This window comes from Micromys minutus (assembly GCF_963924665.1).
Source record: "Micromys minutus genome assembly, chromosome: 27".
NCBI classification, from domain to species: domain Eukaryota; kingdom Metazoa; phylum Chordata; class Mammalia; order Rodentia; family Muridae; genus Micromys; species Micromys minutus.
Window position 1 is genome coordinate 19,029,742 of NC_137962.1, and position 24,421 is coordinate 19,054,162.

Below are 24,421 nucleotides of genomic sequence, written 5' to 3' on the forward strand. Positions count from 1 at the left end.
TCTACATAGCAAGTTCCACACTAGCCACAGCAACATAGCTAGCCAGACCCTGCCTTGAAACATCAAAACAAAGCCTAAATACATAGTCAGGGTGATATGTATCTCGAGCTGGAAGAAAACTATGAAGTGGACCTTCAGGGGTCCTTCTGCCTGTACCTCCCAATGCTGGGATTATAGATAGGCGGTAATGGGATTTTTGAGGCGGGGTGTGGCTATGCAGCCTATGCTGCTTTATTCCCTTCCACATCCTGTAGGCATTACAGCCTTGGGCCAGCATATCCTGCCAATGTCTGGTTTGTGTGTATTTAGGTCCAATCTGTGTCACTTTGCTACTGGTAGTTCAACAGTACACTTTTGGGGTTATCGTAACAATTATAAAAGCATTTGTAGCGATGTACTTCGTAAATGTTAGTCTTTCCAATGTCAGTCTTTCTGTTTCAGAACTCCTTATCCTGTGGTCTCTGGGTTCAGCAGGCATAGCACTGTTTCCAAAAGTCCATTCTGACTGTCCTCTAAAGTTTTTTGGGGGGAGCGGGGAAGCTCACTGAGTATGACATAGTCTGTATTTTCCTCAGGGTTATTTACGGGGGTTGGAGAGTTTAATTAGGTGCTTTCCTAAACCTGGCTTATTTTGGGCTTTTTCCGTACTAAGCAAGTGAGTGGGAGACGCTGCTGGGGATCCAGAGTTGGAAAAAACAGTAATGTCACAGGAAACAAACCAAAACCAAACCGCGTTCCTTTACTATTCAGGTCTCTCCTTGGACGTGTCAGCGTCGTGCCCGCTCCGTCCGCAAGGGGGCGCGCCAGGGAGTTCCGGAAGTCCGTCCCGAAACCTAGCACGGAACTTTCTTCCTGGCACTTCCGTTCAGCTCCACGCAGTCGTTTGTCCTGTACGGCTACCCGTCCGCATACGAATCTAGCCCGGGAACTAAGATTCAGGGGAGCGCAGTCACCAGCCGGGAGCCTGTCGGTTCCAGACGCCCTCCGGACTGGCAAGATGTGCTCCCTGGGGTTGTTTCCCCCGCCGCCGCCTAGAGGTCAAGTCACCCTGTATGAGCACAATAACGAGCTGGTGACCGGCAGCAGCTATGAGAGCCCGCCTCCCGACTTCCGGGGCCAGGTGGTCCGGGTGGGGATGCGGCGGTGGTCTGCGCAGAGTGGGAATGGTGGCGACGAGGCGGGGGCTCCCAGGGGACACTGGAGAGAACGAAATATATTTTAGGGCCTGTAAGGGATCCCCAGGCATGTGAGGAAGGGTAGAGAAAAAAATGAAGGATGCCGTGAATCACGTCTTTTTTTTTTTTTTTAAGTGTCAACCCTGTGAAAAAAGATTGTGGTTTGCAGATGAGGACTGAAAATTTTTGTCTCACAAGGGTTACATTTGTGGTTATGGGAAATGGGGCCGTGGAATCTCCTATGCCTAGTCCAGCCATAGGCTGGAGATGGCAGGGAGTTCTGTTAAGATTTGGGGAAGAAACTGACTGCCACCCCTCCCTCCCTTCTGAGGTATAGTGGATCAATCTTCCTGTCCTACACCTCACCAAGGATCCCCTAAAAGCTTCTGGGAGGCTGGACCATGGTACAAGAACTGCCTTCATCCATCACCGGGAGCAAGTGTGGAAGAGGTGCATCAATGTTTGGTGAGGCATAGCAAACGGTTGCTTCGGTCATGGTCTACGGAGCCTGCTTTGGGTAGCTCTTGAAAAGGCTACTTATTGCAGTCTGTGTCTTACCACCAATCATATCAGATGATCCATCTTCATTGCAAAACTCAAGGGTTTACCAGAAGCTTCATTTATCCCTCATAGCCTGGCTTGATTTTACAAACCTGCTCTCAGTGGTGACTAAATATATGCAAAGCACTTAGAGGCGTTTCCTGGCACATAAATCCCTCAATATGTTTGCCTTCACTATTGTTATCATTGCCATTATCTGAAAATCGAATCCCTGGAAATTAAGTCCCTGGGTTCATGAGTTATGTTCATTTGTTACTATGTGATACAGGACATGGGTGTAGCTCAGTTGGTGGAGTGTTTGCCTTGCTTGCAGGAAGCCCTAGGATCAGTAACTAGCACCACGTAAAACTGGGTGTGGTGGTACATGTTTGATCTCGGCGCTAGGCAGGAAGAGCTGGAGTGTGTTGCCGTTCTTGAGTGCGTTGCAGACTTGAGACTATCTCAAAACCAACCAACCAAACCAAAATGCAAACAAAACAGAAATTGGGCAGTAGCATTGTGGTGATGGTTAAATTGACTACGGAAGCACCTAGACTAGTGCCTGACATGTAACAGACACGTTTCCTGACAAAAGTACTGCTGGACATCTCAGGACGTTAGTCGGCCTTACTGATGTCTTAATTATTCCGCAGGTCTGTGTCTATGTTTTCTGCTTCCTAAGTTTCTCAAACTTGTCTCTTTTGAATCCCATACATTCAGGTTACTTCACACACACCCCCACCCGGAATCCTTAAGTAGCTTCTCTTTATTTCATTTTATTTTTCAAGACAGGGATTCTCTGTGTAACAGTCCTGGCTGTCCTGGAACTTTCTGTGTAGACCAGTCTGACCTCAGACATGTCTCTTACCTGATCCCTTTCTCTATCCTGGACTCCTCTAATATCCGAATTGATCTTTCTGAAATGCTCATGGGATTATTTGTTTCCCTTGATGAGTGTTTGAAAGTATGGTTGATACCTCTCTCTCTCTTCCCCTCCCCCTCCCTCTTCCATCCCTCACCATCCCTTCCCTTCTCTCCCTCCCTCTCCATTTCCCTGTCCCTCTTCCATCCCTCTCCCTGTCCCTCTCCCATCCCCCTCCCTGTCCCTCTTCCATCCCTCTCCCTGTCCTTCTCCCATCCCCCTCCCTGTCCCTCTCCCATCCCTCTCCCATCCCCCTCTCTCTCCTTGTCCCTCTTCTATCTCTCTTCCATCCCTCTCCCATCCCTCTCCCTCTCTCTGTCCCTCTCCTATCTCTCTCCCATCCCTCTCCCCCTATCTCTCTCTCCTCTTCCTCCTCCTTTCCTCACTCTCTTTTTGAGACAGGGTCTCATCTCAATCTGTATGCAGCCCTGGCTAGATGAACTTAGCACTTAGACGAGTTTGGCTGAGGACTTACAGTGTTCTTCCCGCCTCTGCCTCCTGCAAACTGGAATTAAAGGCATCACACTTGGCCAAGTCCTAACTGACGAGCTCAGAAAGTCTACTAACTCCAATCCCTGAAATTTAGTTGCCTCATCTTAAGTGGGCAAAATGTCATTTAGACATTAATTAATGTGATAAAGTATCTAATATCCTAATTAAACATATAAAGTGCTTGATGCATAGTTGGTACTCACTAAAATATAATACCTCCTTTTTTGCTTGTTTTCTTTGTTGAGATAGGTTATCTGTATAGCACCAGCTGTCTTATAACTTACTTTGTAGACCAGTCTGGCCTTGAACTTAGAGATCTGAGAACTTGGGTACTGGGATTAAAGCCATGAGTGACCACTACCTCTCTTCCTTTTTTTAAGATTTATTTATTTATTATATATGAATACACTGTAGCTGTCTTCAGACACATCAGAAGAGGGCATCAGATACAGGTGGTTGTGAGCCAACATGTGGCTGCTGGGATTTGAACTCAGGACCTCTGGAAGAGTAGTCAGTGCTCTTGACCACTGAGCCATCCCTCCAGCACTGCTTCTTCTTCTTCTTTTTTTTTTTTTAAGTGAGATAATGCTTCATCCAGCCCGGCTGGCCTCATATGAACTGTGTTGCTAAGGATCTTCAACGTTTGATTTTCCCAATTTTACCTACCCAGTGTAGGGTTACAGGCATAAGCTACCATATTTAATTGTATATGCTGGTGGGGGTTGAATCCAGGACTTCATTTATGTTCTACCAACTGAGACACCCCCAACCCTCTAATCTTTGTTTGTTGAATGATTGAAACCTATTAGGGGGACTTATGACAGGATCAGAGTAACTTTTTGTCTTTTTCTCCTTCTGAGGCATGATGTGGGCCTTTTTGGAGTTCTGAACGAAATTGCAAATTCCGAGGAAGAAGGTAAGGCTCCCTTTCAACCCCTTCTGTTTGTAAGCTTATTTCCTCCCCATAACTTCCCAACCTTACTCCAACACCTGTTAGCCTAGCCTCTCCGGTTCACCTGCTTTTTCCTGTCACTTTTTCTCAGTACCCAGATACCCAAAATGGGTACTGGAGAGAACGTATCCAAGCCCATCCATTGCTGTGCACAGGACTGAAGAGCTCTGACTCTGTCCTCACCCAAGAGCATGCCGGTTATAGCCCGGTGCATGATGTCATCAGAGCTGTCTCTTTTACCTCACAGTGTTTGAGTGGGTAAAGACAGCCTCCAGCTGGGCCCTTGCTCTCTGTGGCCGGGCCTCCTCACTCCATGGCTCCCTGTTCCCGCACCTCTCAGTAAGTTTAGACTTCCTCCCTACCTTTTTCTGTTGTGGGCGGGGCTGGATGTGATGACAGGGTGGGCGTGGTCATTCCTCAGGAAAAGTTGAATAGGCGGCTGCTTCTGTACGTTATGTGTATTTGCTGTGTTCTTATAGCTCAGGAGTGAAGACCTGATTGCTGAATTTGCACAAGTAACCAACTGGTGAGTGCACAAACTCTGGCACCCTGTAGGACAGAATTCCTAAACTGAAACTTCCTTTGAGGAGAGAGGTCAGGGCAGAAACTCCTCTCTATACATGTCACCCCTGTTCTGGTTTGATGTTAGCTTGGTGTAAGCTAGCGTCACTTGCAGAGAGGAAACCTGTGGGGAAGCTGTGGGGCACCTTCTTTCTAGGCCATTGACGTAGGAAGGCTGACCTCACATGGCGGTCCTGGGCCCTATAAGGAAGCAGAATGAAATCTGACATAACTGTGATTCCCTTTGACCTCAGCACTCAGACAGAGGTAGGCGGATCTCTGAGTTAGAGGCCAGTATGGTCTACAGAGTGATTTATGGGCAGCTAGAGCTCAAACAAAACAAAAAGTCCACCCACTACCAATCCCACCCCATCCCCCAGAAAGAAAGAAGAAAGCAGGCTGAGCAAGCCAGCAAACGCCACACCATAGTTCCTGCCTGGGTTCCTGCTTGGGTTCCTGCCTGACTCCCCTGGATGGTGGCCTGCAGGCTCAAGGGTTAAATCAGCCCTTGACTCTCTGGTTGCTTTTGGCTGTGGTGGTTTATCTGCCCTGACTAAGTCACCACTCTGCTCACCCTCAGAAAGGAACCAGAGGAAACCTGACATCCTTGCTCCTGGGAAAGGGAGTCTGAGTTGCTAGGCTGTTGAGGGAGGTACAGCTGCCAACTGGGTGTCATCCCACCGCAGGTCCAGCTGCTGCTTACGGGTCTTCGCCTGGCATCCTCACACCAACAAGTTTGCAGTGGCCCTGCTGGATGACTCCATCCGTGTTTATAATGCCAACAGGTGTGTGTGTATGCAAGCAGGGTCAGGTTCAGACCAGTCTCACCCTTCTGCTGGCCTTGGTTCTGCACTTCATGGGCTGGTCCATAGGCCTCCTTCCCGAATTGGGGTTGGGGACACTCCAAAATTGAATGAGTCCTTTCTGCATCTAACTTTTTATTTCTAAGACTGGATTTCTTCTAGCCTTACACTCAAAGATCCCCCTGCCTCTGCCACCCAAGTGCTGGGATGAAAGAGGTGGGCTGTGACCCCTGGTGTCTGTCTAAGTCTGACTTTATCTGTGTTCTGTCTCACAGTACCCCTGGATGGGCTACACACTCCCTTTGGTTTCACCTGTGCTGAGGATCAGACCCGGCACTTTGTACAGGCAAAGTACCAGGGTTACCTCTGAGCTATGTCTGTAGGCCGAGCTGGATTTCTTGTCTGTGGTTGTACTTTTGTTTTACTGTTTTAAGTATTGATTGTATTTTATGCATATGGGTATTGTGACTTAGATCACACATATGTGTGTATCATGTGCATGCCTAGGGCTGTGAGAGGAGTTACAGACTCCAGTAAGTTGTCGTGTAGGTTCTGGGGATTGAACCCAGCTTCTCTAAAGGAGCAGCCAGAGCTCTTAACCTCTGAGCCATCTCTCCAGACTCTTTACTTTTTTTTTTTTTTTTTTTTTGGAGGCAGGGTTTCTCTATGTAGCCCTGGCTATCCTGGATCCTGCTTTGTAGACCAGACTAGGCTCAAACTCAAAGATCTGCCTGTCTGCCTCCTGGGTGCTGTGATTTAAGGCATGGGCCATGGCACATGCCTGTTTTACCTTCTTGAAATTCTTTGTTTGTTTGTTTTTTATTTTATGTGATTGAGTGTTTGGCCTGCATGGATGCCTCCACACTGCATCCATGCAGTGCCTGAGGAGGCCAGAAGAGGGCAACATATCCTCTGGAGTTACAGACAGTTGTAAGCTACCAAGTAGGTGCTGGGAACTGAACCCATGCTCTTTGGGCGATCAGCCAGTGCTGTTAATCGCTGAGCCATCTGGCCAGCACCTTGTTTTATTCGTGGGACTCTGGTTCTTTTTTTTTTTTTTTTTAAGATTTATTTCATGTATGTGGGTACACTGTTGTCTTCAGACACACCAGAAGAGGGCATCAGACCCTATTATAGATGGTTGTGAGCCACCATGTGGTTGCTGGGAATTGAACTCAGGACCTCTGGATAAGGAGTCAGTGCTCTTAACCGCTGAGCCATCTGGGACTCTGGTTCTTTGAGTTAAGTGTCTCTGCCTGGACTTAGTTTCCTACCTCTGTACCATAGCACTATAGTTCCCTCCCTGAAGCACCGTCTGCAGCGAAATGTGGCAGCACTGGCCTGGAAGCCCCTCAGTGCCTCGGTCTTGGCTGTGGCCTGCCAGAGCTGTATTCTCATCTGGACCCTGGACCCCACGTCCTTATCTACCAGGTGAGTCCTGGTATCTCCTCCTCACCTTTCTGAGGGTCCTGCCAGGGGCCCATAGAGTGTGCAACTTTGCAAGTTATCCACCTCATGGTACTTCCCAGGGCTGCGGGAGAAGCAGCTTAAGGTCAGGTGGGTGCTAAGATTCTCTGTCTAGACAAAGGGACAGACTCAGAGGTCTCTGGATTATGGGAGAACATATCTGGGTCATACACTGTCAGACAGAGGTATAAAAGTAGACAGGAACAAATACAGACATGGGTAGGAACCATAAAAGTTAGAGCACACAGCAGGCAGTAATGGCCCAGGGCTCTAATCCCAGCACTCCAGAGGTAGAGGAAGGTGAACAGCCTGGACTACACAGATAAACCCTGTCTCAAACAAAAGGAAAGCGAAACAAACAAAAAATTGGGATACCATGATAACTAAAAACCTTAGCCAGGTAGTGATGGTGCACACCTTTAACCTCAGCACTGGGGAGGCAGAGGCAGGTGAATCTCTGTGAGTTCGAGGCCAGCCTGGTCTACAAAAGGATTTCAGGACAACCAGAGCATTACACAGAGAAACTCTTGAAAAACAAAAATGAGACAAGAAAATACATTTACTTATTATATGTGGGGATATGTGCTAGGTCAAGTGTGGACGATGGTTTTGGGGAGTTGGTTCCCCCTTCCACTGTGTGGGTCCTGGGGTTGTCTGCACTCAGGTCTTCAGGCTTTACCGCCTCTGCTCCCTCCTGTTCCCTTCTCCGCTCCTGTTTCTTTCTTTTTCTCCGTGCAGCCCCATTTTAGCACAGTCTTCATAGAGAAGGCAGGAAACTACTAAGCTTCAGTATATATATATATATATATATTTTTTTTTTTTTTTTTTGGTAGGGTCTTCCTATGTTGGCCTAGAACTCACTATGTAGACCAGGCTAGTGTTGAGCACAAAGCATTGGCACTGGTGATGCTGAGTCATGTGTCTTTGGTTCTTTCTGAGACAGGGTTTAATTAGGTAACTGACCCCCAGGTTAAGTATAAATAGGGCTGGCCTTTAATCTCGATCCTCCTGCCTCCACCTCAAGCAAAAGGAGTGTAACACACATGCCGCTTCTCCTGGGAACTTTTTTTATAGTGAGGTTTATTTTATTTATTAAAATTTTATGTATGGGTGTTTTGCCTACCTGTATGTCTGCATAGCATGTGCATGCATTGCCTAAGGAATCCAGAAGGGGGTGATGTGCCCTGGGACAAGTTACAGGTGGTTGTGAATCACCACATGGGAGCTGGGAATCCAACCTGGATCCTCTGGAAGAGCAGCCAGTGCTCTTATCCACATAGCCATCTCTCCAGCCCTTAAAATATATCTTAATGTATTATATAGTTATATTTATATAACGTCTTCTCTGCCATATTATATGTGATATATAACATGTTATAAAACATTCATATATAAATATCATATCTATAATAACAGTAAAAGCTTGGACAGTGTGTGTGTGGACACTTTAAATGCATTTGAAGAGGTCTGGGGAGCAGGCTACAGGGACAGTGGAGCTCAGAGCTGACTGGAAAGTTGTCTGTCACTGTGAAGTTGAGTCTTCTGTCAGTTACCAGGCCTCACAGCAGTTAAAGGTGGTCACTGCTGGTGGAGGGGGAACCCAGGCCGTGGCTCTGAAACTGCTCAGTGGTGGAGCACATGGAAGTGGGGGACCCTGACACAGAAAGTGATTAGGCTGCTAGGGAGAGAAGAGGGGCAGAGGCTGGCTCCTTGATGTAATGTCAGAAGAGAGCCAGCCCAGTTCAGTGGGAAGTGACAGTCCCAGCACAGCCCCTTTTAGATTTACTGCTGAGAGCGGTCTTTATCCTGGCTCACACCCTACAAATCACAGGCTCTCTGAAGAACTTCCCTTTAACCTCTGCCATAACCCTTTTTTCCAGCCCAGCTTAAGGTTAGAGGCAAGTAAGGAAAATGGAATCATGATAGGGATTTTCATTTCTGTGTTATTTGGTGGCAGCGGCCAGAGGGCCTTGTCACCCCTGGAGCTGGAGTCAGAGGTAGTGTGAGCCACCTGCAGTGAGTGCTGGGACCCACTTTTCCCACCAGGAAAGCAGCTGCATTTGTTTGTTTACTGTTTTCTCACTGTGTCTCTTTGCTTGTCCCCGGCAGGCCCTCCTCTGGCTGTGCCCAGGTGTTGTCTCACCCTGGGCACACACCAGTCACCAGCTTGGCTTGGGCCCCCAATGGGGGGTGGCTGCTTTCAGCCTCACCTGTAGATGCTGTTATTCTGGTGAGTTGTTCCCTAACCCTCAGACCTTCTTCACCTGGTGATAGAAAGCATGAGGGAGTGTGGTTGTCTGTCTTCAGAGTTTCATCTGGACTCCACATCTGAACTCCGACAGCTCTCACTGTGATCTTGAACATAGGTCTCTTTTGAGTAGAGCTTTGTGTACAGAAGAGGGAAGCCCATCTCGAACTGCTTTATAGCCTTCTGAGTTTCTGTACTGACTCGCTCTATCAGGTATGGGACGTCTCAACAGAAACCTGTGTCCCCCTTCCTTGGTTTCGAGGAGGAGGGGTTACCAACCTGCTGTGGTCCCCAGATGGCAGCAAAGTCCTGGCTACTACTCCTTCCGCTGTCTTTCGGTGAGTAGGTGAAAAGCTAGGGGAGCGAAGAACCCAGAGAAAGGCACTTCAGCCAGATGTTGGGACTGCAAGTTGTTGGATCAGTCCAGGGTTGGAGCCTGAAGGACCTCTGCTGTAATCTGGCTTTCTTTGGCTCAGAGTCTGGGAGGCCCAGATGTGGACTTGTGAGGGGTGGCCGACTCTCTCAGGGCGCTGCCAGGTAAGTGGAGACTGATCACAGAAGCTGGGAGGAAGGGAATTCTCGTGGGTCTGGATTCCTTCTGCATGGCTCCCATCTTTACTTCTCTCCTGCTTTAACCCTTTTGTACATCTATCTCCTGTCTCTTCCTCCTTCCTGTCTCCAGACTGGCTGCTGGAGTCCAGATGGAAACCGACTGCTGTTCACTGTATTGGGAGAAACATTAATTTATTCCTTGTCATTCCCAGAACGATGTGGTGAGTTAGGACATCTCAGAATGTAGACTCGGGGTGGTCAGAGGGAGGCAGCAGCTATAGGGTGCATTGAGGGATGAAGGGAAGTTCAGAAGCCATGGGCACTGCATAGGAGCCTCTGCACTTACAGGAACAGAGAAAGGACATGTTGGAGGTGCAAAGTCAGCAACCATAGTAGCAGATCTTTCTGAGACAACAATTCAGACCCCAGATGGAGAGGAGAGGTGAGTCTGAGAAGCTGTGGGAGGAGTGGTGAAGCCGGAATGAGCCATACCCAATACTTGTCCTGTCACAGGCTCGGGGGCGAGGTTCACGCCATGGTTTGGGATCCTAGTGGTGAGCGTCTGGCTGTGCTCATGAAAGGTAAGGAGCAAAGAGAATGGCTGTTTTCCTTTGAGACATGGTTTCACTGAGTAGCTCTGGCTATCCTGGAAATCACCATGTAGATCAGGCTGGCCTTGATCTCACAGGTTCACTGGTTTTGTCTGCCATTGGACTCAACTAGAGACAGGGCTTTCTTAAGCCATAGCCTTGTAGATTTCGACAGCACCAGGGCTACTGTTCTCTGCCTCTGGGCCTTTGCTTCCAGAGTTCCCTGCATTAGCTGACCCACTTCTTACAGGAAACCCACGGGTTCAGGATGGGAATCCTGTCATCCTCCTTTTCCGAACTCGAAACAGCCCCGTGTTTGAGCTGCTTCCCTGGTAAGTGCAGGCAGATCTTGGAACAGGTCACAGAGACCTTCCCACATCTGCCCCTTTGCCTTACCTCCTCTTCTTTTTGCCATAGTGGCATTATTCAGGGAGAGCCAGGAGCCCAAGCTCAGCTCATCACTTTCCACCCTTCCTTCAACAAAGGGGCCTTGCTCAGTGTGGTGAGTCAGCAAGGGCTAGGCTGTGTGTGTGCACATGAGCCTGTGTGTGCTGGAGGTCCAGACAGTAATGATGCCTTTCTTTCCCATTCTCTGCAGTGCTGGTCCACAGGCCGAATCACTCACATCCCTCTGTATTTTGTCAATGCCCAGTTTCCTCGCTTTAGCCCAGTGCTGGGTCGGGCCCAGGAACCCCCAGCTGGAGGTGGAGGCTCTATTCATGAAGTGCCACTATTTACTGAGACATCACCAACCTCTGCCCCTTGGGACCCTCTTCCAGGACTATCATCTGCTCAACCCCACTCCCCTCATTCCCACTTGTAAATAAAGCTTTCTGTTTATACCCATTTACCAGGGTGAACTCCGGTGTGGCTGGGGTGTAAGACAGACACTGCTTACACTGCTGTCACTTTCCAGCTCCTTGGGAGCTTGATCAAGTTAATTTCATGTGCAATGTGTGCCTTGTGTGTCTAGTGCCCAGAGGTGAGAAAAGGAGTTACAGCTATGTGGGTGCTGGGGATGGAATCCAGGTCCTCTCCCACATCAACCATGCTAACTGCTGAGCTCTCCAGCCCACTGAGATTGTCAACTGATTTGAAAAGCAAAACTGAGAAGCAGTGGGGAGATGCCTAAGGTCCTGCACATAGGATGTTACACTTACAAGTCTGAGAAAACTCCCAGGTTCGTGATCAGGGACTCATTAGAGATGAATCAGTTTTATTGGACTACAGCATTTGCAAGAGATACAGGTGCTATGCGCTGGGCAAGGGTGGCTCGGGCCATGTTCAGGGCACCCTCTCGAGTGTGGTGCCCACCAATGAAGCCACTGGCATGGACGAAGATGCAACCAGGAATCCCACTGACTTGGTCCAGGGCCTCATCCCGAAGTCCCCGCCATGGCTCAGGCAGGGGCAGCCTATATAAGAACAGATGGAGACATGAGGAACTAAAGGGAAGGGAGCAGAAGGGAGCAGGCGTCACACACTGGCAGCCTCCAGCAATGCTGAAACAGACCTCAAGGTAGGAACTCACCGACTCTGGAATGAGTGAGGTTCCTTGGGCACACACTGGACTCGCCACTGTCCAGCCTGGTCAGTGTAGATGACAAAGGTGATGGCCACTGTGGGGGACAGCTCAGATTCTAGGTGGTATAGATGCTCCTTCCAAGGGCATCCGCCTTTTGCAAGTTCCACTATCTCCCCACTTGAGTCTACCTGAAAGGGAAGCAGGGTGTGGCTAGGTTTTTGTAGAGCAAGAGGCACAGTTGACCACATGGGTCAGAACCATCCCTGGCCCCAAGGCCACCTCTCAGGACTACCTTGAATCTCTGTGCCAGGGCCTCCTCTACCAAGGCTCGGGCTGGCAGCCAGCTGTGCTGGTAGAAATTCAGTCTTTGCAGAAACTCCTCTTGCACCAGGTCCATCGCGCGCCTGAACCCTGCCTGGGAAGGGTTGGAATGACTAGACCATCTTGGACAGTGGTCCAGATTTTACTTCACAGGGCTTGGAAGATCAACTGTTCCTGTGTTCGGAAGTTCTGTGGCTCGGGCTCACCTCAGTGTCTTGGTTGGGCTGGTTCCAGGTGGGATTGAGCCGAGCAACCCGGGCACTCAGTGTGGTGGTCAGTGCATACCGAGGTTCGCCCTCTGCCCACTGAGAGATCCCGTTGTCCACCGCATCCACCTCTTCCACAAAGTTCTCGTACATCTAAAGCAGCAGCAAGAGAGGGACTCCTGAGGCTTAACATGTAGACACACAGCACCTCACTAGGGATGGCAGCAGCTGAGTACTGGGCCTGGGATTCAGTCACCTGCCTTCTAGCACTGTCCCACCAGCATCCAAGGCCCCAGCGTCACGGGTGTGGAGGGACATTGCTTGCTTTCTTTCCAATAAAGAAAATTTTAACTAGTATAGTGGCACACACCTTTAATCTCAGAAGCAGGCAGATCTGTGGGTTCAAGGAACACCTGGTTTACACAGTAAGTTTCAGGACAGTTAGAGATACATAGTAATTTTGTCTATTAAAAACAAAAAATTAGGGGGCTGGAGAGATGGCTCAGTGGTTAGGAACACTGACCCTTCTTCCAGAGGTTCTGAGTTCAATTTCCAGCACCCACATGGTGGCTCACAACCATCTGTATTGGGATCTGGCACCCTCTTCTGGTGTGTCTGAGGAGAGCTACAATGTACTTATGTACATAAAATAATTCCTTAAAAAAATAAATAATAGATAGATGTGTTTTATGTCTATGGGTGTTTTGACTGCATGTATACCTATGTACAGTGTATATTGTGGTGCCAGTGGAGGCCAGAAGAGGGCATAAGATCCCCTGGAACTAGAGTCACAGATTTTTGCAAAGTACCATGTGGATGCTAGGAAAACAAGTTCTGTCCATCTGTGGTTTTGTTGCTGAGATTTGAACTCAGGACCTCTGGAAGAGCAATCAGTGCTCTTAGCTGCTGAGCCATCTCTCCAGCCCCACCTGGTACTAACTTGAACATGGGTTTCAGTTCCTACATAGGCTTGTGGGAATAGACCCTGTGCTGAGAGGAAGAGTAGGTGGGTCTGGCAAACACAGGTAAGTGGGGAAGCTTGACTGACATCCAGAGCTCTGATGTGGGGCCTTCAGAGGGAGCTTGTACCACATCACATGTTAGCAGCAGCTGCAACATCTGACCTGAAGAAATAGAAAGATGCCTCAGATTCTAGAGCGGATGAGACACTGTCCTGTAAAGCAGGTCTCCATCAGTAACATGGTGTATAGGGAGCACCAACCTCGGAGCACTGTAAAAGGAAGTCCTCCCTGCGCAGCACCTCTCAGTATATACCAAGGCCTTGAGCTCACTTAAAAATGGCTTACTCAGCTACTTAGAAAACCCGCCAGAGTGGAAATGGAAACTAACCCCAGGTGTTGGCATTCTCAGAACTCAGCGAACTCCCATCATTCACCTGCGGGACGGTCGCACGGGAGCAGGTGCTGGAGAATGAAGCCCAACACCTGAGCTGGACAGCCTGCTATCTGAGGTGCAGGGAACCAGGTAGAGCTGAGGTCTGGCTGGTGAGCCTCACAGGAACAGGTACAGTTAAGTGCTGTCCTTGGTACAGCTTGGCTCAAACCTGGAGGTGTCTGTTCTTTTCCTGAGCCTGCCAAACTTCTGTGTAGGCAGTGAATTGTGGAGATGCTGAGAGATGCTCTCAACAGCCAGGGTGTCAATCTGAGCCCAGTGGTTCTTCTGATATAAGCTGTTTACTTAGAAATATTGAAAATTCTGGTTTTGTCTGGTTTTTGAGTCAGGGTCCAGGTTAGCCTGGTGAAAGAAGTGTGCTCCGCATGTGGAGCACAGGTTTTCTTGATGTATGTTAAGAAAAAGACTGTAAAATGCTTTTAAAGCCCTTCCCCAGAATGACGTGGTATTGTACACTTAGAGTTCTAACAACACAGAACCTTTCTCAAAATAACAAAATACTAAGACCACTTTCCTATATATTAATGCCTAGTCCTCACTCCCCACTCCCAGATGCAGGTTAAAAGGAACAAAGAATGTGCCTGATTCAGAGAGTGACTGAAAGAGAATGCCCCATAGGCTTATATATTTGGACACTTAGTCATCACGGAGTGGTGGCAATACTTGAGAAAAATTAGGTGTGGCCTTGTTGGAGGAAATGTGTCACCAGGGGTGGGCTTTGAGGCTTCAAAGACCAAGCTGGGCCCAGCGTTACTTTCGGCTCCTGCTGCCTGCCAATCCATATATAGAACTTGCAACTTTTTCAGCAGCACGTCTGCCTGTGTGCTGCTGTACTCCTCACCATGACGACAGATGTTTACACATCTGAAACCACGAGCTAGCCCCAACTAAAAGCTTTCTCTTGTAAGTGCTGCTGTGGCCATGGTGTCTCTTCATAGAAATAGGCCAGTGACTGACCAGAGGCCTAGTTCAGGGATGCAGCAGGGAATGCACAGATGGAACACCTCTGTCCTTAGGCCCCTACCTTGTCATAGATGGTGTCCACCACGCTGTCCTCTTCACTAGTGCCCAGCAACTGGGCCAGGAGCTTATGCCCGAAGTGCAGATAGACAAGTCCCGCACTGCTCAACTTGGTCTGCCATGGCTTCCCAGGGCACAGGGAACTCATGGTTTCTGTAAAAGTCCTGAGGAGCACAGGGAGGGGCTGAGCTGAAGGAGCTGCTCCGTGAGCTAGTGTGTATGTGCAAGCTTACATGTGGATACCAGAATATCGGGGATGGGCAGACGAGCAACCACTTGAGATGATGTTAGCAATTCCTCTGGTACAACATAGGCCTTGGCTGAAAGCTTCTACATTGGCATTCCCATGACAACATGTGACTGTATGTTGGCTTTTGTGTTTTGAACATTATGGAGAAAAAGTAAAGACCCTATCCTTTCAAGTTCATCTGTGGGACAAATGGCAGAGCAACTGTACCTTACTGTCACTCTGGTTCCCAAGGACCTGGCCGCAAGATTTCAAGTTCTTTATGTAAAATGGGGCAGTGTTTGCCTGAAACCTACACTCATCCTGCGTGTGTGTGTCTATTTGGAGACAGGGATTCTCTGTAGTCCTGGTTGTCTTGGAACCCATTCTGTAGACCAGGCTGGCTTCAAACTCAAAACATCTACCCGCTTTGGCCCTCAAGGATTGGGATTAAAGGTGCAGAACATCATACCTGGCTATAATTTCTTTTCCTGGATGGGAATGGGTTTTATGTGGTTCAGGCTAGGCTCAAACTCACTAACAGATGATGATCCTCCTGCCTCCACTTGGGAAGTGTGGGGTTACAGGTGTACATCACACACCTGCTCCTCTTCATGTATCTTCTATGTCATCTCTAAATTACTTACAATGCCTAATAGGGTGCTGATGTTGGGCAAGTAGCTGTAATACTCTAGAGGACATGAAAAGACTATTCACAAGCTGAGGGTGTTGGTGGGGGTGGCACATGCCCTTAGTCCCAGCACTTGGGAGCCAGAGGCAGGAAGGAAGTCTCTTGTGAGTTACAGGACAGTCAGGATACACAAAAAAACCCTGTCTCAAGAAACAAAAACAAACCAACCAACCAAAAAAAGGCTATTCACATTTCATATAGGTGATATTTACTTATGTATTTACTTTAAAAGGGGAAAAAAAAGAAAAAAAGAAACCAGGCATAGTGGCACACACCTTTAATTCCAGCACTTGGGAGGCAGAGGCAGCCAGATCTCTGAGTTCGAGGTCAGCCAGGGAAATAGAGAAATCATGTCTCAAAAAACACAACAGAAGGGAACAAACTTTCCTAAATTGGAGGGTGGAGTTTTGAGATTTTTGGACGTAGGAAAGTGAGAAACACACACAAGGAAAGTCTATCTTTCATGAAAGGCGGGGACAGGACGTACTTTAGTGTGAGTCCATGTGGGAGGTGAGGGATGAGGGTACAATGGTGCTGTGATTACACAATGTGGAACAGCCAGTTTTCCTAGCTTCTGTGAAAAAACACCTAACAACAATCAACTCAGGGAAGCAGGGTTTACTGTAGCCCCAGCTTCAGGCTGCAGTCCATCACAGAAGGGAGGGAGGCAGAAATTTAGAATACCGAGTCACATCTCACCCAGACAAGCGCAGAGACAACAAGAGCATGCATGCTTCTAGTGCTTGGCCATCTTCCTCCACTCACACAGCCCAGGGATTAGTGCCTCCCAAGGTGGCACTTACAAGGCAAGCAAGACACCCCAGAAACTCGGCCAACCCCTTCTGGATAGTTCCTCAACGAACCAATTCCCTGGTGATTCTAGAATCTAAATTGTGTCAGGTTGATAATGATAATTCAAATTAGCCGTCATAGGGCTGGAGGTGACTAAAAGAGCTGACTGCTCTTGCAGAGGAGGCAGGTTCCCGGTGTCTCACAGCTTCTTTAACTCCAATCCCAGAGGATCCTGGCACCTTTTTTCCTGACCTGGGGGACACCAATGCACTTGGTGCACAGATGTGAATGCAGACAAGACATCCCCACTCTTAAAGCCACCCCAGTAGATTGTCCTTGAACTGGAAGGATCCAGCAGCCTTCGGCAAAGATAAATGAATGGAAAACTGCAGGTGTGAAAAAAATTATGGCAGGAGGGGCCTGATGGAGGTTCCAGGCCAAGGAGCAGACCCAAAGCAAGCTTTAATTCCCAGAGCAATAAGTTGTTTGGCTTCAACAATGAGGCAGTGGCCTTTGCATGGACTTGGGCAATGGGGTGGTGGGATTGGAGCACTGAAGTTAAATCAAGAAAATCAGAGAACAGGCAGCGAGTTTGTGAACTCACCTCTGGTGATGATCATAACGGTGTCTCTGAGGGTTGTACTCGCCGCCCACATCCACCACGATGTCACACGAAGCCAGTTTTTCAGGATCCCGAGTCCGCACAATCTCTGCGTTCTGCAGACACAGAAGGGGCTGTCAGGTAGGAGTCAGAGGCCTAAGGTTGGGTTTCTGGAGCGTGTGTCTAGGGGAGGGTGGTGCTCAGGCTTCTGCAAGCATCAGAGGGGACCGGGTTAGGTTTGCTGGCCCATACCCTGTACTCGGGTAGGAGGCGGAGTAATGCACAAGCCAGAGCCTCGTCGCAATGGAAGGTGCCGTTGTGCGTCCCGATCCGAGGCGGTGCCATGAGGTTGTTGCGAGGTCTTTTAGGGGGCGGATCGGGCTCTGAGCCAAGCATGCGGTGTTGAACTTGAAGAACTGACCGGACCGGCAACAGTGTTAAGACACCACGCAGGAAGCGTCCACCCATATGGTTCCCTACTCAGGAAGGTTGACCCGGAAGAGGAAGTATCTGGTACAGCTTCACTTCCGCCAACCATCCGTCTCCATGGCAACAAGGAAAAAAAAAAAAACCGCCGCATGCTACTTAGTGAAAGCCTTCTTACAGCTCTCAAACGAAGGTTGGAACTGAAAGATCCCCACCACTGAGCTAGCCTGACTGCAGTAACGCCATCTTGCAAGGTAAACATGCAAATAAGCATGAGTTCAAGGTAAAAGGCAAGGCAGAGCAGTTATCTGTGGTCAGCCACCTGGCACCAAAGAGGGAGTGGAGGGTTCTTGCAAAAATCCCCCACCCAAGATAGGGCCAAGTCAGCTACTATCTAATCACCATGTCCTGGGCAGGTGGCTAAGGACCTTGTCCCCAGTTCGACCCACCGCCTCATTTAAATCAACTAATTAAATCCCTGTAACCATGCATCTGCTTCTGTAAGCCTGCTCCTGCTTCCTAAAACCCTATGAGAGCGAGTGCCCAAGCCTGGGACGTGCCCAGTCCTCCGAGAGACTGTGTGCCCGCAGGTACCTGTGTACTTTGATCAAATAAACCCTCATGCTGATTGCAGCCAGTGGTCTCCGCTTGGTTTTTGGGTTCAAGGGTCTCCTCTGGGGGGAAGGTCCTCTCTGAGGGTCTTACAGAACCTCGGTTCCAGTGTGTCTAGTCCAGTTTGGGGGCTCTTGGCAAAAGTACACCCCCTGGGAATTCCCAGTTCACCACCCATCCCTTATTTAATGCAAGAAAAGACCACCATTTGCACAGCTGGCACATTTATTAACATTAAACACAAGACCCTCTCTTCCCAGACACTTTTCCCAGGCCACTTTCCCAGGAGCCATTGCCAAAAAAGTTCCAGGCCCCTTGAAAAAGGGTCCCTCTCTGCTTCATTTCTGCAACACATTCTCATGCCTTGGCAGTAGCCTGTGTTGCCCCCAGGGCTGTGAGCTGCTGAATCTTCTGGCTCATCATTTCCATGACAGCTACAAGAAAAGAAGCAGTCACATCCTAGTGAGAATATGTTGGAGAACCCACGGTTAAAAAACACTGACAGTTAAACTGTGAGGGCAACAAATACACAGACTTCGAGGCTACAACACTGTCAGTATGCTAACCACTGGAATGTAAAAATAAACACAATGTTAGCCATAACCAGAAAAGACTGTCGTGTGAGGGCTGACGACATACAACACTGAAAAACTCAATCAGATGCTGAGCCTGCTGGACAGTCTGGACCTCAAGGCCTGCACTGGCTATAGAATAGTCCAGACACTATTGTATACTCGGATAAAATAAGGTTCTGTCTCAAAATAAAAATAAGTCCCCCAGCTGCTTTAAAATCAGACTTTTAAAGCACAGCTTCCTATACCCCTTTTCCAGATTGATCTAGTTAGTCTGAACTGGACCTACAGTTTCTTTTTAAACTTCTTGGTAATTGCTAGTGTTTATTTAACAGATTCCTATGATCCACAATCACTTCATCCCTACTCACTAACAGATTTATTTCTTCTCAATCACACAAACCCTTCCAGACTTACATCAAAGAGAAACATCTTTTATATTGTTGCTGTTTTTGAGATAGGGTCTCTTTACTTGCCCTCGATGGCCTCAAACTCAGAGATCTGCCTGACTCTGCCTCCCAAATGCTGGTTAACAGGTGTGCACCACCACATCCCACAGACATGGCTTTAACCTGGAGATGTCTTCATGCTTCATGTCTGTACACGGTGTAGACGTGTGTGTCCACTGTTGGGATTCTGTAAACCCCACCCCTCAGTTACCTATCAACAGCCAGGTATACCCCACCCCTCAACTACCCAGCAGTGGCCAGGTATGCTCCTCCCCAGTGACCTGACACTATAAAAGGAGCTGCTTGACCCCTCCTCTCTCTCTTGCTCTTGCAGCCTTGCTCTCCCCCTCCTACCCCTCCTCTTCCCTTCCCTTCCCCCCTCTCTCCCAGCTCATGGCCGGCCTCTACTCCTCTACCTCTCTCTACCTCTCTCTCTCTCTCTCTCTCTCTCTCTCTCTCTCTCTGCCTCTACCACCCTCTTAACTCTCCCATGACCTGAATAAACTCTAAACTATACCGTTGTGTGGCTGGTCCCTCAGGGGGAAGGGATTCCCAACATGGACCCCCCAGAGGCATCTCCCTTGCCCTCAGGCCTCACCACACCTCCATGGGCCATATGCCCCCACTCTCTTCATCCTTCCCCTAACATCCACCACTAGTCATATGTGTGGAGGAGACCAAAGGAGAACATGGCACCTTACTGTGCTTTGTCATTCTCTTCACAAGTACTTGGGCCATGTCCACCTTTCATGGAGATGCTGGAGATTTGAACTTAAGTCCTTATGGTTATGCAGCAAGCCCAAAGAGCTATCTCCCCAGCCAGCCTTTGTTTTTTTGAAATTTTAATAATAAATTACGTGTGTGTGTGTGTGTGTGTGTGTGTGTGTGTGTGCGTGCGCGCACACACAAACATACCATGCTCATGAAGGAGCTACAGAATGCATATCTCCTGTTGCCAGCTGCCTGTGTTTTCTGCAAGCACATTAAGTGCTAGTAACTGCTGAACCTGTTCTCTAGCCCCTATTGTTTTATGAGACATGATCTTGGTATTTCCTTAACCTGGCCTCCATCGTCTTAGCCTTCCGAGTACTGAAATTACAGGTGTGCCCCACCACATACAGATGGATTACTCATTTAAAAGGATGCATGCACACATATATGTGTATGCATACATAAAAATAAATTTCAGCTAGTACCTATTCACTGAGCTATATCTTCCCAGGCCTAATTGGACTGTATTTATTTGGAGGTAGGAACAAGTGTCTTTACTGTTCACACTGCAGCCCACCCTGGCCTTGAGCCCGCTTCGTCTACCTCCTAAATGATGGAATTTAAGTGTGTGACACAAATCCTGGCTGCTGTTTTCTTCTGAGACAGGGTCTTGCTATGCAGTCCTGGAATTCACAGCCATCCTCCTGCTTCAACCGCCTCAGTTTTGAGATTACAGATACGGACCAGCATGCCTTCCTTATGCAATGAATGTTCTTTACCATGGCGGTAGAAAGCGTCAGGCAATTCCCTGGGGAGCTTGTGAAATGGCTTAACACTAGAAGTCACACAAGCCTGATGACAGAGTTTAATCTCTAGGACCCAGAGTTGAAGGAGAAAAACAATTTCTGAAGTTTTCCTTTCAACTTCCCCATGTACATCATAGCACTTCTAATGGCCCTTGTCTGTCTGTCTGTCACTCCCCCCCCCCAATAATAAATACAACTTTACAGACAGATAATAGCAATTTTATAAAAGAGGTGCCCTGGGCAGAACTTACCTTGTTTCATAGCATGCTTCTCCTGCAGAGCTGGCTGGATTTTCTCCATCTGTTTGGTAAGAAAGTCTATCTTCCTTTTGAAGAAGTCCTTGGCATCCTCAGCTGTCTGCAAAAGCAGAGGTGAAAGACTAGAGACCCCGGCCTACGAGACTTCTTCCCTTAAGCTCCTGTCACCTTCCCCAAGGACATCCACACCCTTCTCCCCGCTCACCTTCTCCACGTAGTAACCAGTCCCCACATCGATAAGCACGTGTTCCACATCATGTAGCTTCCCAGGGACATACATCTGAAAAGCCAGGATTAAGGGAAAACTGGCACAGCATGAGACATGGCTTGTTGGCCACAGTACTAACCCCAAAGTGCCTTTTCACAAAGCTGCAGTTGGAGCCTTAACTGACTGGCCACTGTAAATGGGGGGAGACAGAGTTGGTTCCTTGGGACAAGAGAAGCTGGAACACTTTCTCGTCCTGCTCCCATCTCATCCTTAAAGGAATTCCTGTGTTTTTCCACCTTAGCCTTTCCCAAAGGAACGGGGCAGATACTTAGGATTCTTTCCTAAGGTTTAGAATGGTATGAGAGAAAAGATAGCCTCACTTCCTCTGAACCATAAATTATCACTTTTATTTAAACATATATGTATTTTATATAAATATATACATACATATGTACCTACACACACACACACACACACACACACACACACACAATTTGTGGTGGTTTGAATATGTTTGGCCCATGAAGTGCTGCTATTAGGTGTGGCTTTGTGGAGGAAGTGTGGCGTGGACTTTGAGATCCTCCTCCTAACTACCTGAAAGTCAGTCTCTTCTCCTGGTTGCCATTGGATCAAGATGTAGAACTCCAAGTTCCTTCTACAGCACTATGTCTCCTGGACACTCCCATTGCTTCCTGCCATGTTGATAGTGGATTAAACCTCTGAATCTGTAAACCAGCCCCAATTAAATGTTTGCCTTTAATTAAAAGAGTTGCCTTGGTCATGGTGTCTCTTCACAGCAATGAAACCCTAAGACAAGACTGTATGTATGTATATGCATGCCTGGTACCTGGAGAAGTTGGAAAAGGTTGCTGTATCCACTTGAATTGAAGTCATCTACCTATACCATTTAGATGCTAGAAACTAAAGCAGGTTCTCAGCAAGAGCAAGTGCTCTAACCACTGAGCCATATCCAGCCCACGTTTACTTGTTTTGTGTATGTTTTCACAAGTGTGCATGCCATGGAGCAAAGAGGTCAGAGGACGACTTCTGGGAGTTGGTTTTCTCTTTCCACCATGTTGGCATCAGAGATTGAACTTAGGTTTTATGTGTGTCACCTTGCCGACTCTATTGTTGTGACTTCGAACAGTCCTCACCACACTGCTATTCTTAGGTTTCTCTTTGGACTGTCATTTCATGATAGAAACATCATTTCAAGGGGTGGAAACAATCTAGGTTTCTTAGTGAAAGCAGTTTACAGATGAGCCGGTTAGGTTGAAATTGAGAAAAAGAGACAAGTTCCCAATTTCAATATCCTAACATTTTTTTCCTATTGCTTTAGCCTAATGCCAACTCTATTGTATATTACATTAACATCTCTAAACAACAAAGAGAAACGCATTTCAATTCTTCATTGAACTCTGATACAAAGTATTACATGGACACTGGTCCGAGGTTAGACCAGAGAACTACGTAGTGTGCAACTGTTCTTAAAATCATTGGCTGACTAATCAAAACTCTCTCTGCTTTGGGAAAGACTGTGCAAGAAGGTAAGGTAGCATTTCCCGTGGAAAGGATACAGAACTCGTCAGTGGGACCAGTAAGTCTTTTCCTGTGAAAGTAATGAAGACAAACAGCTGGGGAAGGGTAGCCGCTCCCACGTGAAGACGTTAAGGGAAGCTCCCACCTGGGCTCAGTGTCCACAGACAGTGAAAAGAACAGCAACTGAGGAATGTCTTGTAAATTTTAGATTTCCGTAGGCAGCATGCGGGGGCTCGTGTGGCTATAAATACTATGTAACCGATAGTTTTCTCTAACGAAAACTGGACTAGGAAAAAGCGACAGAGAAGCTGGCTAGCGACGTTTCCCCAGGTGCCCTCACCCGCCTAGCCCATACCCTCGTTGCTCTTGTTCAGCACGTTCAGACAGTCCTTGGCTTCCACGTACTTAGTCTGTACCACCTTGAGCTGAGCAATGGACGTTGACAAAAACTCCACTTCCTACAGAAGCCGGGGAGAAAAAGGGTCAGCTCAGAAACCGAGAAAGGGGAGTTCGGGCAGAGGGGGCGGAACCTGGGGACCCAATAGGGGTTTCCCAGGGAAAGGAAGCCTCCCCCACTAGGAGGGCACGCAATCGGAGGATGTGAAGCACGAGTAAGGTGCTGGTCCTCACCTGGTCCAGCTGGCTCTTGAGCATTTCCAGTTGCGGCAGATTCAGCTCCGTGATGTTGATCGACTGCGCCATGTTGGGAAGGAGGACTGCCAAAAAGGAAGCCGGCTGTGCGAGTGACGCTCTAGCCACTCTGCGTTAGCTCTATGGTGCCGCAAGGGGATACGCTCTGCGCCCGTGGTCTCTATGATCCTACGTTTCCGACTGGTTGTATGGATTTCAGCTTCGTTAGAGGACAGAACAGTTTTTCTTTTCGCAGGGTACACTGAGTCTGGCACGATTAATTAGTAAACGCAGCTTGATCCCTCGAAACTCACAACCACAAGATTGTAAAGCGGTGTACGCTACTGCACATTGTTGGGACAAGCTGGGAGCCAGTGTTCTGATTGTACCACTAATGTGCATAAAGTGGAAATGCCAAACAGGAGCAACTGTCAACCAACTACATTTATTTTTGAGTTTCAGTTATGCAGGCAAACCAGACTTAGGTCTTCTGAAAGAGCAGCCCAGTGCTCTTAACTACTGAGCATCTGTCTAGCCCCACCATAATTGTTACTGTGTGTTGGATATGAAGGACATATGTGCTTCCCAGCAACTTTCAACAGTTTAGTTGGAGCGACAAACATGTGAGTAGCAAACCCCATAGTTGCCGCTGTTGCCATTGCTAAAGTGTAGCAGCCTTCATGAGATAAACAGTGATTTCTAGAATCATCCAGGAAACAATGGCAGTCTAGGATTAAGAGTCTGCATTGCACTATTATCACTGCCTTTCTTTGCTCCAATATCAACTTTGCTTTTTTTTCTTTTTTAAACTGACATAGTATTATTTTGTAGCACTGGCTAGCCTGAAACTCAACAGTAAATACTAAGCTGGCCTTGAGGTCACTGTTTGCCTCTCACTCTTAACACTTTGTTTTTGGTTTTGGAGACAGGGTTTCTCTATGTCACCCTGCTATTCTAAAACTTGCTAAGTAGACCAGGCTGGGGTTAAAGCTATGCACCACTGGGCCACTTTCAGTATTTTGATGGCCCTCTATTCAGCTTCACCACCCAAGCCCCAGCTGCACCAATCTTTGTCCCGTGGTGGTCTTTCTTCCCAAAGCTCTCAAACGCTGAA

General features: G+C 48.1%; 3 protein-coding genes across 3 annotated transcripts; 1 reads left to right on the forward strand and 2 right to left on the reverse strand.

Moving 5' to 3' along the window:
* The first annotated feature begins 958 nt into the window (after positions 1–958).
* AAAS (aladin WD repeat nucleoporin) lies at positions 959–11,132 on the forward strand. Its single transcript, XM_080939918.1, has 16 exons — positions 959–1,120; positions 1,513–1,640; positions 3,990–4,045; positions 4,329–4,420; positions 4,561–4,607; positions 5,329–5,427; positions 6,733–6,876; positions 9,022–9,142; positions 9,374–9,498; positions 9,637–9,697; positions 9,843–9,933; positions 10,061–10,154; positions 10,226–10,293; positions 10,553–10,634; positions 10,720–10,804; positions 10,901–11,132. The coding sequence occupies exons 1-16, from the start codon at positions 998–1,000 to the stop codon at positions 11,123–11,125; spliced, it is 1,641 nt and encodes a 546-aa protein (XP_080796044.1). The 5' UTR covers positions 959–997; the 3' UTR covers positions 11,126–11,132.
* Positions 11,133–11,518: 386 nt separating this feature from the next.
* Positions 11,519–17,574, reverse strand: MYG1 (MYG1 exonuclease; the record flags this gene model as incomplete). Its single annotated transcript, XM_080938907.1, has 7 exons — positions 17,350–17,574; positions 17,101–17,213; positions 14,792–14,951; positions 12,355–12,507; positions 12,120–12,242; positions 11,834–12,015; positions 11,519–11,717 (listed from the first exon to the last, which is right to left on the reverse strand). Exons 1-7 carry the CDS (start codon positions 17,563–17,565, stop codon positions 11,519–11,521), a joined length of 1,146 nt encoding a protein of 381 aa, XP_080795033.1. The 5' UTR covers positions 17,566–17,574.
* A 774-nt stretch (positions 17,575–18,348) lies between these two features.
* Positions 18,349–23,408, reverse strand: PFDN5 (prefoldin subunit 5). The gene is made up of 6 exons (XM_080938852.1): positions 23,308–23,408; positions 23,033–23,135; positions 22,716–22,747; positions 21,136–21,210; positions 20,925–21,030; positions 18,349–18,569 (listed from the first exon to the last, which is right to left on the reverse strand). The coding sequence occupies exons 1-6, from the start codon at positions 23,377–23,379 to the stop codon at positions 18,493–18,495; spliced, it is 465 nt and encodes a 154-aa protein (XP_080794978.1). The 5' UTR covers positions 23,380–23,408; the 3' UTR covers positions 18,349–18,492.
* Between the last annotated feature and the right edge of the window lie 1,013 nt (positions 23,409–24,421).